The following is a 17,781-nucleotide window of genomic DNA, read 5'->3' on the forward strand; positions in this document are numbered from 1 at the left end:
GGGGCAGCAAGCTAGGCACAGAGGCTACACAGGAGGGTAAAGATGGGGGATAGATTTGGGAAATGAAGGCCAGGGGGAGTGGGCAGAGACATAATGTTAAATGGAGGGCAGTGGCAGCATATCAGACCATACAGGGAAGAAAGGAGGGGTTGGTGCATGGACTCGGACAACAGACGGTAGGGAAATGGTGGATGGGGCAACAAGCTAACTGTTGAGGTCACATGGTAAGGGCAGTGGCGGAACAACTGCCACAAAGGGCTGTATTAGGGAGTAGCGGCATGGACTTGAACTTTGAAAAGCAAGGGGGGCAGGAGCAGCACAATACCATGCAATGGCCTGCTCCCACCCCCCCCCCCCCCACTGTGCATTGCAATGAACATATTACATAAAGTTAAAAGCCCAGAAATTCACTGATAAAACTAAAGGTTACAGGGATGTTATAGTTAGGAAGTAGAATAAAAAAAAAGTTAGAAATTCACTAAAAACCAAGTTTACAGGGACGTTATGGTCAGGTTCAGATTTTGCACGCACAAAACCCTAGAAATGCAGCTTTTATAGTTAGAGATATTTAAAGGAACTTTAGCTCATGCCCTAGGGCAACTATAACTAGCACCCTTGCCATGCACAGTTTTGTCATCAATAATTCTACTGCAAATATTACAGTGATATTATCAATGATGTCATAGGAGTTGTCATGAGTGATGTAATATCTGGGGTAATTAGCAGTTCATGGTGAGTGTGCGAGTTATTTTTACCTTAGGGCACGAGTTATAGTTACTTGAAATAAGTCAAACTATAAAAGCAGAATTTGTATGGTTTTGGGAATATATATATATATATATATATATATATGAATATATCGTAAGTCTATGGTTTGTAAAGTGCATGATCGTTCACACACGTTGTGTGAATAGTTAGCGTGACTTTGTACCCCCCTCCCACCCTCCCTGTGCACAGGTGAGGTCATCACTCTTTATTAGCATACAAGCACACAATCTAGTCATTCAGTACTTAAGTGCAGAACTATGATCATTCCGATAATCATGTTTTTTCACAAACCTCACTTGATGTCACTTTGACCCAACTGTGCCCGAAAATCATAGGTGAAATTATGTGGATGTATAAAGCATTGTTTTCAACTGACATTTCAGCTCAAGATTTTAATCATACCTGGTATCCTCTGAATAAAAGATAAATCTTTTGGGTATACCTTAAGACAATGGTTCTTCAACTTTGGCCCTAGAACGCCTGGGGGTCTGCGAAGCCTACTCAGGGGGTCCGCACCTTTTGTACAAAATTGCATTTTCAAATGACTACATTCAAATTAATAAAGTAATTAAAAATGAATCATTGGAGGTCCACGCAAGTTAAGTGGTTAAGAACTTCTGCCTTGAGACATTTGATTAAGTAATTGTACGAAATACGGTTACAGGAAGCGTCAAAGTCTCACAGTCACAAGATGTTGAAATCTGTTCTTTTCATGAATCACATCATTCTTGACCAAGAGACTGACTTCTGCCGCTGAAAGGGATACCCTGAAAACAGAGTGCCAGATGGCCAATAATTGGCAGGACAGAACTTCTGAGACAACATTGGGACGCTTGTTTTTGTTTCTGCCTGTTTAGTTTGGAACATTTGCAATCAGTTCGTCGTATATTCTAACAGCATTAGAGCCTGTGACCACTGAAAACTCTCCAGATTACGGCCCGGGTGTAATCTGACATGATTAGAAAATGTATGTATGCGTCAGAGCACTCCCTTGTGTGATGTGGGTGTGTGTGGGGGGTCCTGGTTCCATCACCAGCCCTCCCTATCTGCATCCACACAGTTTATGAGATGAACTGAATACAGGAGAACAAAGATGAATGCTGTCCCACCCACGTGATCCATATCTAGACTGTGTTGCCAAAAAGTTACACAATCATGTTTCAGTATCTAACAGGATGCTATGTGTAAAATAAGGTTCAAGACATGCCCTCAATTTGATACTGGTCATATAATGTGATATTGGTAACTACAAGACGTTCCCCAACTCGTGATTGGAGCTGTAGCTGGATTTGTTGGCTAGCCTCGTGTTATTCAAAGAGCAGAAGCGTTGTGAATTGAGTGGTTTCATTAGTTAAATTTGGCTTTCACCATGAATATCACACGTTTGGCAAAGCATTTTGGGTCCATCACTATAAAAGGCACTATATGATATACAAATTACCCCCATTTTGTCCCAGCTATGGAATCTGTGTCCGATTTAAAAGATTTATATCAAAATGATTTTGATACAGAGAGTTTTTTTCAATATTACTACAATCCAAACTCTGAAGAATATACCAAAAATCCCTCTTGTACCTTTGCAATCGAAAATCTACATAAAACCTTCTCATCAGGTAAGTAGAAAAATGACTACGTTGAATTGCATTGTTATGTTAGCAGGTGAATTTGTACACGTAAATGTGAAGTTTTATTTAATTATTTCTGTTTTATTTTCTTTCACTAACCATTCTTATTTCTTCAAGTTTCATCCTTCCCTTGTCGTAATTAGACGCACTCTTAATTTTTTAACAGGAGCTTTGCTTACTCTCTGGTTAACACCCAGAAATATGTGGTCCATGCAGCCAGATTGAATACAGTAATTTATAATGATTGTGCCATACAATAATACATGAGATTGCCAAATGGAATTTATCGTGTGACTATGCATTCAAATCGATTACCTCATATGCCCAAATGTTTGGAAGTCTCATAACGCTGTGTCCATATTTGCAATAACGTATTGTTTTTCACTTGGGGGATGGGTCGTCGGGTTTTAGATGAATAAAAATCGGTGCTGAATCAAAGAATCTTAGAGCATATTAGCGCAAAACACAATCAGATTATGATGTATTTGACCTTTAAAAAATATGGGGGTTATTCTAACTTTGGAGGAGTGTTAATCCGTCCCAAAAGTGACGGTAAAGTGACGGATATACCACCAGCCGTATTACGAGTTCCATAGGATATAATGGACTCGTAATACGGCTGGTGGTAAATCCGTCACTTTTCCGTCACTTTTGGGACGGATTAACACCTCCTCCAAAGTTAGAATAACCCCCTATATGATTTAGAGCACTGTTTGGGGGTATTAGCCAGTCTTCAACAGGATAAAAGAAATAGAAAACGTGCACAATATAGAATCATAACTGCTAATTCATATAATTGCACTGAAGAAATGCACTGGGGGTTATGAATTAGTGAGGAACCCCTTACAGTTTTCCTACATGCCACATGATAGTTAGCCTTAGGACTCTAGGCACTTTACCACTGCTAACGAGTGCTAAAGTGCATATGATCTCGGTCTAAAATGTATTGGTTTCTCCATGATTAGCATATGTGATTTACTATTAGGTCCCTAATACATTGCACCTGGGGTGCCCAGTGACTGAAAATCAAATCAAGTAGACTACTACTGGGCCTGCAGCACTGATTGCGCCACCCACGAGTAGCCCTGCAAACATTTCTCAGGCCTGCCATTGTAGTGCCTGTGTGTGCAGGTTTAAACTGTAGTGTCAACCTGGCAAGGGCACCTACTTGCCAGGCCACAACCTAACATTTTTTGTCACCTGTAAATAACCCCTAAGGTAGGCTCAAGGCATCCTCATAGGCAGAGTGGAATGTATTTAAAAGGCAGTGCCTGGGCTCTCTTGCACAGAGTCCTGACTTGCCAAGTGGTGCCAAATCAAGTTCCTGGTCCCTTGGAAGTGAGCTCTGGTGCAAGTAAGAAGATACTAAGCACATTGATGCCAGAGCGATTTTGGAACCAGCGCCACTGTCTGACTTTGTGCGCTGCCTGCACCAGAGCCGTGGTCCCCACTGAGTGCAACAACTGAAACTGATACCACAGCCCCACCTCTGCTGCAGCACCTCTGAAGTCCCACCACAGGGTGAGTCCAAAGCACTGTGTCACTGACATCCGGGACAGCTGACTCTGACTCCACCGCAGCACCTGTTGCCCAGTAGTGTGATTGTGACACCTCAAAGTCGACACCTCGCGTCTTGAACTGCTAGACTCATCAACCCCACCTTGTCGTAAGGAATTAACATCTTACCATTGATGCGGTATCACCTCCCTGCAACCGTAAGGAACCAACGCTTCACCTCCCATGCCTAGCAGTAAGGAACCAACATCTCACCTCCATGGTAGCAGTGAGGAACCGACGATGCACCAGCTCCAGCGACACCTCACCTCCCTGACTCCCATCTTTGTTTTCTCATCATTTTCCAAGGTACTGCACCTGGAGTCCATGCAGCTCTGAGACCATTCTGCACTCCCTGGAACGTGGAATCAGACTGTTGGGAACGGCTCTGTCAAGATGTCACCATAACCCCAGTTGGAGTTATTGTGTTCCTAAGCACTATACAAAGATTCATTATTTAAAAATGTATATGTGTACCTGTGTATATTGGATTTTTGTTGTTTGGTGCTGTTTTACTCAGATAAATATTAACTATTTTTCTAAACTGGTGAGGAGTACTTTTTTGGTGCTTTCACTGTGTTACTGTGTGTATGTGTGTGTGTACAAATACTTTACACATTGCCTCCGAGATAAGCCTGACTGCTTGAGCCAAGCTACCAAGGCGGTGAGCAGGGTTATTTTAGCTGTGTGTCTCCCTTACCTTGAATAGAGTGATGGTCTCTACTTGGACAGGGTGCAAACCACTACCAACTAGAGACCATTTCTAACAAATACCTTTTATTCAGATACATTTTGATAAAGAACACTAAAAGGGACATACATAGTTTATATGAACAGGTGCTGCCATTGTGGCAATTGTCTCTGTGGAAAACATATTAACGTATTGTGACTGGAAACTCTAGGGCTGGTCTCTGTGAAGTGACAGCTGGGCATGCAATGGGAATATTTTTCTGGCTCTTAAAGGCCAAGCTACTGCCTTTGCTAATCTTTTTTTTGTGTTGCTTTCAAAGGAATTTTCCCACAAAGGGGAGGTGCAAGTATGATACGAAGTAACTACATAGGTCTACATTTCGAGTTCTTCAATTAAATATGAGGTGGACATAATTCTTGTAATCCTGTGTAGCGTAATCACGCAGAATTACTCAAATATTCTATAACATGACGCAGAATTATACAAGGAGAATAATTCTTTATTTTGAAATTATTTCTTAGTGCAATAATGCCCCATCACATTCAAAATGAATACGAAGTTGCATTTTGACTAAGAAATAGCAAAATGCTACAGAACATGAATAGCAAGCTCAAGCAGTTGCTTGACCTCGCTAAATATCTACTAGGGGTAAGAATTCCTCCACCCTACACCTGACAGTTAGTGGTTAGTTTCTTAGTGCAAAATGCGCCCTTGCATCTAAAAATGCTAAAGTATCAAAATTACTTTGATTACTCTGGTGTAATTGAAATTCCTCCCAGGCTTAACTAAAAACACTGTAAGGAGGGAGATGACAGAAGGACGTAGCACCCCTCTCTGCTGCTGAAATGCCCAGGTAGGGAGAACGGAGTGGAGGGGAGTGATGTGCAACAGGGCCTAACATGGCCAGAATAAAATGAATCAATGCAGTGAGTTTCCTTATTCTGCTCTGTAGCGCTGCCGTAGCCGAAATGGAGAAAAAGAGTCTGATTACTGTGATCACAGGGCCGAGGCAAGCAGTTCTCCTGTGATGGAAGAACTTGACCCTATATACTGATGAGAATTATATTTGCATAGTTTGAGTTTGCTAGAGAGGGTATTTTGTGCACTTCTACACAGAGCTTTACAAAGGTGGGAGGAGTAAGATGAAAAACTGCAGGTAAAGGAAGGCAACACATATACTCTAATAAAGTAGTGAAGGCTAAAGTAAGAAGAAAACCATCCAATCATAAGTAAGGGACTGAACACTGTGGGGGTCATTCTGACCCCGGCGGTCTCAGACCGCCGGGGCCAGGGTCGGCGGGAGCACCGCCGACAGACCGGCGGTGCCCAGCAGGGCATTCTGACCGCGGCGGTTCGGCCGCGGTCAGACTAGGAAAACCGGCGGTCTCCCGCCGGTTTTCCGCTGCCCTACAGAATCCTCCATGGCGGCGGATTCTGACACCCCCTACCGCCATCCTGTTCCTGGCGGGTCTCCCGCCAGGAACAGGATGGCGGTAGGGGGTGCCGCGGGGCCCCTGGGGGCCCCTGCAGTGCCCATGCCAATGGCATGGGCACTGCAGGGGCCCCCGTGAGAGGGCCCCACTTTGTATTTCAGTGTCTGCTTTGCAGACACTGAAATACGCGACGGGTGCCACTGCACCCGTCGCACCTTCCCACTCCGCCGGCTCAATTCTGAGCCGGCGTCCTCGTGGGAAGGTTGATTTGCCCTGGGCTGGCGGGCGGCCTTTTGGCGGTCGCCCGCCAGCCCAGGGCAAATCCCAAAATACCCTCAGCGGTCTTTCGACCGCGGAGCGGTATTTTGGTGGGGGAAGTCTGGCGGGCGGCCTCTGCCGCCCGCCAGACTTAGAATGACCCCCTGTATGTATTAAATTGTTCACAATATGTGTTCAGAGACACATAAATCTGTCTGTAGGTAAGGTTAAAGTACTGCACGCACTAGAAAACAAAAAGGTACACTGAGTGACCAACACGCTACTTCCCTGCCAATGGATCACTTGGAATCACTGCAGACCAGACTAAGAATGACTCCAGGTAAAACTTAAAATTTAGGTACCTATATGCACCAAAGAGTTTAGATAGGTTACAGGATGAAAATATATATAAATAACCACTAGAGAAAGCAAGAAAGTTCAAACGATTCCAAAAGTGTGAAACCATTAATTGAAAATATTGAAAATTCACAGATGGACGGTGTATATTCACATGTTCCTGCTGGTCCCATATTAAAGGGCTGTGGGTGTGAATTACACCACATGGATTGTTAAGAGTGTTCAGCAAGTGCCTGCAGTGCAGGTAGCCTCAGTAAGTGGGACGGGAAACACCCAAATGCCTGCATCCTACTCATTCAGTTGGATTGGAAAGTGCACACCAAGAGATGGGAACATAGTGACAAGAGTACAGAGATAATTCTTTGTGACAGATTAATCCTTTTTTATAATGCCAAAACAATCAGAAAATAAAACAGCACCCCCTGTAGCCACCACCAGTTTGAACTGCTTGAAAGGAAGCAGTGCATCACTTACCAAAAGCAGACACATACATAAATAATTTGTGAAATTGAATAAATGTACATTTTTGTTAAGGTTGAATTGAAAAACATACTGCCCTGCCAGAAAATACCAAAGGCAAGCGATAAACTGTTAGCATCTAAGGCCACACTTGTCTGTTTCTCTGACACAACACCCTAAAACTAAAAGCTAGATAATTTTAGGAGTTGACCTTCAACGGTATTGTGCGAGTCTATGTCACCAGGACAAAGCCACTCAAGTCCTGTACTATCCTTTTACAAATCTGATTGTCAGTGTGACTACTGCTCCTAAAATGCTATGCTTTCTGCATAATAAACGCATTGAACTGTAAAAAAAGATGAACAAAGATACTTAGGCCCTCATTCTGACCCTGGCGGTCGGTGATAATGCGGCGGCCAAGCCGCCAACAGGCCGGCGGTCCAAAATATGCAATTCTGACCCTGGCGGGAACCGCCAACACAGCCCGCCGCATTAACACTCCGCCCGCCACGGCGGAACAAACAAACAGCGCGGCGGTCACCGCCAACAGCCAGGCGGCAGACAATGTACCGCCCACCCTATCACGACCCACCAATCCGCCACCTTTTCCGGGGCGGGAGCACCGCCGATAAAAACACGGCGGAAACAGACTACGAACGGGAAAACGCTCACCTCTACGCACTCCACGCGAGATTCCGGCAGTATGGAACCCAAGTTGCAGGTCATCCCCGCACTCCTATACCTGCTCATATACCAGGAGCACGCCCGGCGGCGCGGAAGACATCGGTGAGTACTGCACCTACGACACAGGGGAGGGAAAAGATTACCTGCACACACCCACCCACCCATACCCACTACAACACACACATCAATGCATTCCCACAGATCACTGTCACAACCCACAAACCCCCCCCCCCCGAAATAATGCAAAGACCAAAAGAAGAGATCATAAACAGGCAGATATATTGAAATATGGACACCAGTAATCCCAATAAATAAATAAACTATGTACAAAATATATACAGCTACTAAATATAGTCCAACCACTGTCCGTGGACCACAGGGGTCCTGTGCAAAGGGGCAAGGCCCAGTCCCACGACAAGAACTCCACGGAGAGAACACTGCAGGGGCATCAGAAAGAAAATAGGACAGGCACCTCAGGGGGAAGGGAAGGGGGGGCACCTCAGCCACTTGAGTACACGACGCCAGATCCACGAGGGGACTCCATGACCACTGGCCCATCCTGGGGAGTGCAAAGCCACAGTCCATACAGTCCATACAGTGGGTGGCCTGCCCACTGGGCCATCCTGGGGAGTGCAAAGCCACAGTCCATACAGTCCATACAGTGGGTGGCCTGCCCACTGGGCCATCCTGGGGAGTGCAAAGCCACAGTCCAAACAGTCCATAACAGACCCCACTGCCACTGGAGGAGGCATGTTGGCCAGAGGACATCCTGCAGCCCTGCCCGAGATAGATCCTGCCCTGCCACGTCTGCCAAAGGGCCAGCGGTTCTTGCCTGGAAGGGCCCAGTTCAGCGCTTCTTGCCTTGAAGGGCCCAGTTCAGCGCCTCTTGCCTTGAAGGGCCCAGTTCAGCGGTGCTTGAGACGGCGGGGCCCAGCGGAGCGGTGCTTGAGACGGCGGGGCCCAGTTCAGCGGTTCTTGAGACGGCGGGGCCCAGCGGAGCGGTGCTTGAGACGGCGGGGCCCAGTTCAGCGGTTCTTGAGACGGCGGGGCCCAGCAGAGCGGTGCTTGAGACGGCGGGGCCCAGTTCAGCGGTTCTTGAGACGGCGGGGCCCAGTTCAGCGGTGCTTGAGACGGCGGGGCCCAGTTCAGCGGTTCTTGAGACGGCGGGGCCCAGTTCAGCGGTTCTTGAGACGGCGGGGCCCAGTTCAGCGGTGCTTGAGACGGAGGGGCCCAGCGGAGCGGTGCTTGAGACGGCGGGGCCCAGTTCAGCGGTTCTTGAGACGGCGGGGCCCAGTTCAGCGGTGCTTGAGACGGCGGGGCCCAGTTCAGCGGTGCTTGAGACGGCGGGGCCCAGTTCAGCGGTTCTTGAGACGGCGGGGCCCAGTTCAGCGGTGCTTGAGACGGCGGGCCCAGTTCAGGGGTTCTTGAGACGGCGGGGCCCAGTTCAGCGGTTCTTGAGACGGCGGGGCCCAGTTCAGCGGTGGTTGAGACGGAGGGGCCCAGCGGAGCGGTGCTTGAGACGGCGGGGCCCAGTTCAGCGGTTCTTGAGACGGCGGGGCCCAGTTCAGCGGTGCTTGAGACGGCGGGGCCCAGTTCAGCGGTGCTTGAGACGGCGGGGCCCAGCGGAGCGGTGCTTGAGACGGCGGGGCCCAGTTCAGCGGTGCTTGAGACGGCGGGGCCCAGTTCAGCGGTTCTTGAGACGGCGGGGCCCAGCGGAGCGGTGCTTGAGACGGCGGGGCCCAGTTCAGCGGTTCTTGAGACGGCGGGGCCCAGCGGAGCGGTGCTTGAGACGGCGGGGCCCAGTTCAGCGGTTCTTGAGACGGCGGGGCCCAGTTCAGCGGTTCTTGAGACGGCGGCCGGTCTATGGCCAACTGCTCATTGCCTGGTGGTGCCCTCCTGGGCAGCGGGGATGGTGCTCCTTCAATGCCCACCTGGGCTGTGGGTGGTGGGGCCCTCCTGGCCAGCTGGGCTGGGTCCTCCCTGGGCAGCGGCTTTGGGGGTGGTGGGCTCCTCCTGGGCAGCAGGCCTGCTGCCTGACCTCTCCGACTTGCTGCCCTTGCCCTCCTTAGTCGGGAGTCTGTGGCCCTTTCCTCCCTTTGGAGCTGTGGCTGGTGACTGTCTCTGGGTGGTGTCCGGGGGGGATGTAGAAGCCGGGCTCCTGCGGCGCCCCTTCCGCCTTCTGCTCCTCTTCCCAGGGGGTGGGCTGGCTGTCCCCTTGCTGCTGGGCGAAGATCCAGACATGCGGGCTGGTGGGCTCCAATACCCCTGCACCCTTGCCAAGGGGGCTGCAGGGCTGGTGGTGGCTGAGGTGCTCTTCTTACCCCGACGAGAAGGAGGGGGGGGGCTCAGGGTCAGGAAAGAAGTTAGCAGTGGCGAGGAAGAGTTTCTTGGGACAATGGAGAGTGGTAGGTACAGTGGGAATGGGAGTGGAGGGAGAGGATGTGGTTGTAGGTGAGTCACATTTGCTGTCTTTGGGTGCAGGTGCAGGAGGGATAGGCTGTCGTGAGGTGGATGGCTGTTGGGTGGGTGGGTGGCTGCGTTTGTGTGGTGTGGAAGAGGGGGTGACAGACACAGTGGGAGAGGACACAGGGGACGTGTAAATGGCAGTGGGGGTGGTGACTGCACGTGTGCGGACTGGAGTGGAGGGTGTGCTGGTGATGGAAACACTGGCTGATGGTGAGGTGAATGGAGATGTGAGTGTAGACGTCACAGGGAGGGAGGAGGGAGACGAGGAGGTGGGGGTCACAGAGGTTGTAGTGACTGTTGGCATGTCTGCATCGGAATGTTGCGTGTGTGAATGTCTGCGTGATCTGTGGTGCTTATGTTTGGATGAGCTTCTCTTGGGTGTTGAGGTGTGTGCAGGCTGGTCTGATGGTGTGGGTGGGACAGGCAGAGGAACAGGAGACTGGGAGGAGGGAGTTAGTAGAGGGAGGCAGGAGACAGGGACAATGGCTGCCGTCAGTGCTGAGGCCAGAGCCTGGAACGATCGCTGATGGGCAGCCTGACCCGAATGAATGCCCTCCAGGTACGCATTGCTGCGATGAACCTCCCTCTCCACCCCCTGGATGGCATTCAAAAGGGTAGTCTGCCCAACAATGAGCGTTCGGAGGAGGTCAATGACCTCCTCACTGAGGGCAGCGGGGGTAACAGGGGCAGGGCCTGAGGTGCCTGGGGCGAAGGAGATGCCCGGCTTCCTGGCAGAGCGGGCACGGGGCGAACGCTGAGGGGCTGCTGGGAGGGCGGAGATGGTGCGCTGGGTGGCGGCTGTACCTGTAATGGCGGGGGGCACGGATGGTGCCACCCCCGCAAGGGAGCTCCCTTCCGAGGACGTGTCCGTGTCGCTGCAGGGTCCAGTCGTCCCCGTTGTGGAGCTCCCCTCGCCCTCCGTCTCACTGGTCCAGTCTGACTCTGTGGCATGGCCCTCCTGGGCCATGTGAGATGCAGCTCCCTCCTGCCCCGATGCCACTTCTCCTCCGCCTGATGATGCTGATGCACACAAGCACAGAAAGACAAACAAAAAGGGGGGGGGAGAGAGAAATAAAGGGATATTGAGTACATGGATCTCCGGTACAGTTAGCGGACATGACAGACACAGATGCCCCCTGCACTAAGTTGCGCACTTGGGGTCCGCTACGCATTCCGTGGAACATGCCCTACACGCCTAGAGTTGACAACTGCACCCATGGATGACACGGCCCAGGGATGGCTGTACTGACAAACTACTGAGGGTGGTGGCTGGGGACACAGGGGCTTACGGGGGTGCCCAGCCTACAGATATCGCACTGGCCTAGGGGGACCCACAGCCCTCCTCCCCCACCCAGACACCTCCACTGCGCGACAACAGAGTAGATAATGCTTGTACTCACCCCCTTGTGTCTGCTGTGCTGCCCTCACGCGCCCATCCAAATCAGGGTAGGCCACCGCCAGGATCCGGAACATCAGGGGGGTCAGTTGACGGCAGGCACCCCGCCTACGTTGGGAGGCCATCCCCAGCAGAGACTCGGCGGTCTTCTTGGTCCCGCGGTGGATGTCCTCCCACCTCTTGCGGCAGTGGGTGCCCCGTCGATGGTGGACCCCCAGGGTCCGGACTTCCTTGGCGATGGCACGCCAAATCCCGATCTTCTCATGGGCGCGGACCTATGTGACACGTACAGGGAGGGAGAAATACCACGTTCAAGTTTGTCTGCATTTTCCTTGCCAGTGGCCCAATGCCCCCCATCCCCGCCAGGCCCCCCGCCAGCCCCAACATTCCCCCCCATCCCCGCCATGCCCCCCGCCATGCCCCCCGCCAGGCCCAACATGCCCCCCATCCCCGCCAGGCCCCCCGCCAGCCCCAACATGCCCCCCCATCCCCGCCATGCCCCCCGCCATGCACCCCGCCATGCCCCCCGCCAGGCCCAACATGCCCCCCATCCCCGCCAGGCCCCCCGCCAGCCCCAACATGCCCCCCATCCCCGCCAGGCCCCCCGCCAGCCCCAACATGCCCCCCCATCCCCGCCATGCCCCCCGCCATGCCCCCCGCCATGCCCCCCGCCAGGCCCAACATGCCCCCCATCCCCGCCAGGCCCCCCGCCAGCCCCAACATGCCCCCCATCCCCGCCAGCCCCAACATGCCCCCCCATCCCCGCCAGGCCCCCCGCCAGCCCCAACATGCCCCCCATCCCCGCCAGGCCCCCCGCCAGGCCCCCGACAGCCCCAACATGCCCCCCATCCCCGCCAGGCCCCCCGCCAGCCCCAACATGCCCCCCCATCCCCGCCAGGCCCCCCGCCAGCCCCAACATGCCCCCCCATCTCTGCCATGCTCCCCGCCATGCCCCCCGCCATGCCCCCGCCAGGCCCCCCGCCAGGCCCCCAAGCCAGCCAGTGGCCCCAAACCCAGATTGAATTAAACTCACTTGTTGGTCTGGAGGACCGTAGAGTAGCGCATACTGGGGGAGGACCCCATCCACAAGTTTCTCCAACTCCTCTCCAGTGAAGGCAGGGGCCCTTTCCCCAGGCGCAGCAGCCATTGTCCCTTCCAGACCGAGGTCACAGCAACACTTGCAGTATAGGTCCTCTCCTGTGAAAGTTCAAGTCGCAAGTGGATAAGTAGATAGAAAATGGCGGTCACCGCCGCGGTGTGCCACGCCAGCGCATTGACCTCACATCCCATTGTCACACTTCACAGGTCAGGCAGCCGCCATTTCCAGGGCCCACATGGCTCAATTTCAACTACGTCACACAGGCCTAGGCCTTGCATAGCCACTCAGACACGCCATTCACTGCATAGAGAATCGTTTACTGTGCTAGCTGTGACTACGTACCTGTGGGTTGCTTGACTGTGTGCTCCATGTTGTCCTTCCTAGGCACCGTCCGCTGGGTTTGGCGAGGAGACGGATGAATCCTCCCGTGTACCGACCGCTGGTGGACCTGTCGACAATGGAAGAACGCCACATTATCCTGACCTACCGTCTTAACCGTGCCACTATACATGAACTGTGTGCCCAGCTGGAGCCCGACCTGATGTCCCCCATCCGCCAACCCACAGGGATTCCCCCTCTGGTGCAGGTCATGTCAGTACTCCATTTCTTGGCAAGTGGTTCATTTCAGACAACAGTGGGAATTGCTTCTGGGATGTCTCAGCCCATGTTTTCGAAGGTGTTATCCAGAGTGTTGTCTGCCCTGATGAAATACGTGAGGAGCTACATCATTTTCCCTGAGGTGGGCGAATTGGCTACAGTGAAGGGTGATTTCTATGCCCTTGGACATATTCCCAACATCATTGGTGCCATTGATGGGACCCATGTGGCTTTGGTTCCCCCAAGAGACAGGGAGCAGGTGTACAGGAACAGAAAAAGTTACCATTCAATGAACATCCAGGTGGTGTGTTTGGCTGACCAGTACATCTCGCATGTAAATGCCAAATTCCCAGGGTCAGTGCATGACGCCTACATCCTGAGGAATAGCAGCATCCCTTACGTGATGGAACAGCTAGAGAGACACCGTGTATGGCTATTGGGGGACTCTGGGTACCCCAACCTGTCGTGGCTACTGACCCCAGTAAGGAATCCCCGGACCAGGGCAGAGGAACGGTACAATGAGGCCCATGGGCGTACTAGGAGGGTGATCGAACGCACCTTTGGCCTCCTAAAGGCCAGGTTTCGGTGCCTGCATATGACAGGTGGATCCCTAATGTACTCACCTAAGAAGGTGTGTCACATCATCGTGGCCTGCTGCATGCTTCACAACCTGGCTTTGCGCCGCCAGGTGCCTTTCCTGCAGGAAGATGGTCGAGACGGTGGTGTTGTGGCAGCGGTGGAACCTGAGGAGAGTGACGAGGAGGAAGACGACGGGGCTGAAACAGACAACAGGGACAGAATCATTGAACAGTACTTCCAATAGGACACAGGTAACAATTCAAAGATAATTTAGTAAATCTGAACTACTCTCCTGCATCTCTGCTGCCTGTCTATTTGCCCCAGTGTATGATGACTGAGTTGTGGCTTTTCCCTCCCTATTTCAGATCTGGGGTCCCCACTACGAGTCCTGTGCTTCGTTTCCCCATGGACTACAGCTTTGTGGCAGCTGTTTGTTGACTTCACTATGTACAAGGACATATTTGCACTGTCATGTCAATTACAATATATTGAAATCACAGCCAGACTCCAGATAGTTTTGTGCAAAATAGGTGTTTATTTAAGTGCTCAAAATGGGATGGGTGGTTTCAAGTGGGTGGGGGCTATGGTGAAGGAATGTCCATGGCAGAGTCCAGGGTAACAGTCACACAGGTGCATTGTCCAGAGGCCTGTGGAGAGATGGAGCATGGGCAGTTCAAGGATGGACAGGGTGACAATGTGGGACAGTGGGATGACATCAGGTGGTATCCATTGCTGGCGGGGGTCTTGACATCCTACTCTGTCTTCTTGCGAGATCTCAGGGCCCTCTTGCGGGGTGGTTCTTCTCCTGCAGGAGGTGGGGGTCTGGTGGGCTGCTGCTGTGCGGGGGCCTCCTGTCCACTAGCGCCATCGGAGGTGGTTGGCTGTTCTTGGTCCAGGCTAGTGGCAGGGGCCCTTGGGTGTTGTTGAGTGTCCGTCCTGGTGTTGACGAGGTCCTGCAGCAGCCCTACCATGGTAACCAGGGTGGAGGTGAGGGCTCTGATGTCCTCCCTGTACCCCCGATAGTGTTCCTCCTGCAGTACCTGGATCTCCTGGAACCGGGCCAGTACCGTCGCCATCGTCTCCTGGGAGCGGTTGTATGCTCCCATGATGGTGGTGAGGGCCTCGTGGAGAGTGGGTTCCCTGGGCCCGTCCCCCCCCTGTCGCACAGCTGCCCTCCGAGTTGCCCTGTTTCCCTGGGCCTCTGCCCCCTGGCCGGTGTGCCCACTACCACTGCCCCCAGGTCCCTGTTGTTGTTGGGGTGGTGGGTTATCCTGGGTGCCCTGTAGTGGTAGACACACCGCAGATTGACGCGCACTGGAGACAGAGGCATGGGCCCGCTGGGTGGGAGCTGTGCTGGTGTTCCCAGAGGGGTTTGGGTCTGTAGTGGCCTGGGCCTGTGTGAGGGGAACCGACTGTCCAGAGGTCCCCGATGGTCCGGGCTGGTCATCGGTGTCCAGGTCGACAGAGCTGCTGTCATCGCTGACGGCCTCTTGGGTGGGGGGTGTGGAGAATTCTGGGCCCTCCGCGGCGGTGTGTTGACGGTCGGGTCCTGCAGGGGTATAGAGGTATGGTTATAGTTTCAATGTGTGGCATATGGGTGTATCTGTGGGTTCCCGTGTCCCCAAGTGCTGGCATTCGTGTGTGGGGGCTTTGGTGAGGGTGGCTTGTGGGGGGGATGTGTATATGCATTGGGCATGCTTTGGTGATGGGTGTCCATGCTTAGTGGACGCATGCAGGCCTAGGTTTTGGGATGTGTGGGTTGTGATGGTGAGACATTGGCAGGGAATAGGTGTGCTGGGGGTGGGGGTGAGGATGGTGGTGGGGGTGAGGATGGTGGTGGGGGTGAGGGTGGGGGTGAGGATGGGGGTGGGGGTGAGGGTGGGGTTCGAGGATGGGGGTGAGGGTTGGGGTATGATTTGGCATGCAGGTGGGGGGGAAGCAGTAGTGAAGCTTCAACTTACCAGTATCCATTCCTCCGCCGACTCCTGCGAGGCCGTCAGGATGCAGGATGTTCAAGACTTCCTCCTCCCATGTTGTAAATTGTGGGGGTTGAGGTGGGGGTCCTCCGCCAGTCTTCTGCACGGCGATGTTGTGCCTGGATACCATGGAACGCACCTTCCCCCGTAGGTCGTTCCATCGCTTCCTGATGTCTTCCCGATTTCTGGGGTGCTGTCCCACAGCGTTGACCCTGTCGACAATCCTCTGCCATAGCTCCGTCCTCCGGGCAATGCTGGTGTATTGGACCTGTGTGCCGAACAGCTGGGGCTCTACCCGAACGATTTCCTCCACCATGACCCTGAGTTCTTCGTCTGAGAAGCGGGGGTGTCTTTGGGGTGCCATGGGGTGGTGTGTATGATGTGTGGGGTGGAGTATGTGTAGTTAAGTGTGTTGAGTGTGGTGGTGTGTGTTGTTTTGTGTGTGGATAGTGTGTGGGTGATGGTGTGGAGTGGCTGTGGCTGCTAGTTTGTGGATGGTGGTGTCTCGCTCTGGCCTTCTTTCAGAATTTTTTGGCGTAGGGGTTTGTGGGTGATGTGGGTCTGTGTTTTATATTGTATTGTGTGTGTGGGAGTGGTGTGTGTATGTGTATCAGGTGTGTGGGATTCAAATCGTCCAATGTGGCTGAGTTTTGTTCGTTTGTGTGTATTCTGACCGCGGCGGTGTGTCCCGCCAATGGAATACCGCGTTTGAATGACCGCCGCTTGGATTCGTGGGTCGTAATGGCATGGGCGTATTTCTGTTGGCGTGACGGTGGAGGTTTTGTCACCTCCACTTTTCCGCCGACCGCTGGTCTGGCGGTCTGTTGTGGCTGTCGGATTTTCGGAGGTTTGCCTTCTGCGGGTCAGAATGACCGTGGCGGGTTTCCGCGACCGCGGCGGGATTATGGAGGATTTCTGACCGGCGGTAGGCGCCTTTTACCGCCGAGGTCAGAATGACCACCTTAGTAACTATTAACTATAAAAGTGACTATGTCTTTCTCTGTTTTTAATTAAACTGCTTTTTAGTCACCAACAATGTATTCGATCTATTGAAGAAAATTCAAGTAAAAACATGAAGCTTCATGAATGTCGAACGTCAAGGGGTAGGAATGATCAGTGAAAACTTGCGTGAGAAATCAGCTCCTACCTCGACTGTGGAGGAGAAAAGTCCTCAAAGAGGAGTGGTGTGATGTGCATGATGCAATGAGTGATGAAAACCTACAGGCTGTGCTTAAAATACCAATCTGTCAAATGGTGCAGTCGGAGCGAAAATGTAATGTAAAGTGGATTTGTAAAGTTCTGCCTGTCTCTCGTGACGGTATCGAGGGGCTAAACAGTGTCCCTTAAAGGCTGCCACAATATTCACATTTTATTTATTTTAAAGAGCCCAGAGAAAGCGATTTTAGAGGAAACGACCCCATTTTAATTAAGGTCCTCGCATTTTGGACTGTCTGCTTTTGTTGTCTTTCTATCAAAGTCCTGGAAGATTAAATGTCATATGTAAACCAGCGTGAAATTTCAATAATGCTGGAATGCCCAGGAATTGTTCGTTATTTTTTTATGCCCAATTTTTAAAATTCCATTATTATACTTTCTCGCTTTATTGTGCAGTAAAATTATGGTGCAAGAGCATGAAAACAATACAAATGACTAGAACGTGAGTGTCCGTCATTCAGAGTATTTTTATTTTTCGTGTTGTTTATTATTTTGGATGCAAGAGTTCATTTTGCTCTAATATGTAGTGTTCAATGCATATTGCACAATTGTGGGTAATTATGCTTAGTTTACCCAAAATTTGCATAATTATGCGAAGGCAAATAACGTGAAATGAGCACAATC

General features: G+C 51.9%; 1 protein-coding gene across 2 annotated transcripts in view; it reads left to right on the forward strand.

The window, feature by feature from the left end:
• The first annotated feature begins 2,189 nt into the window (after positions 1 to 2,189).
• Positions 2,190 to 17,781, forward strand: part of LOC138284978 (nicotinamide N-methyltransferase-like) — a 121,685-nt gene continuing 106,093 nt past the window's right edge. The window contains exon 1 of one of the 2 annotated variants that reach the window (XM_069224351.1): positions 2,190 to 2,381. In XM_069224351.1, coding sequence (XP_069080452.1) covers positions 2,228 to 2,381 — 154 coding nt within the window. In that variant the 5' untranslated portion in view covers positions 2,190 to 2,227. The remainder of the gene's footprint in view (positions 2,382 to 17,781) is intronic. The other variant, XM_069224350.1, reaches the window with a different exon arrangement.

The sequence above is a fragment of the Pleurodeles waltl genome, chromosome 3_1 (assembly GCF_031143425.1).
Source record: "Pleurodeles waltl isolate 20211129_DDA chromosome 3_1, aPleWal1.hap1.20221129, whole genome shotgun sequence".
Lineage (NCBI taxonomy): Eukaryota > Metazoa > Chordata > Amphibia > Caudata > Salamandridae > Pleurodeles > Pleurodeles waltl.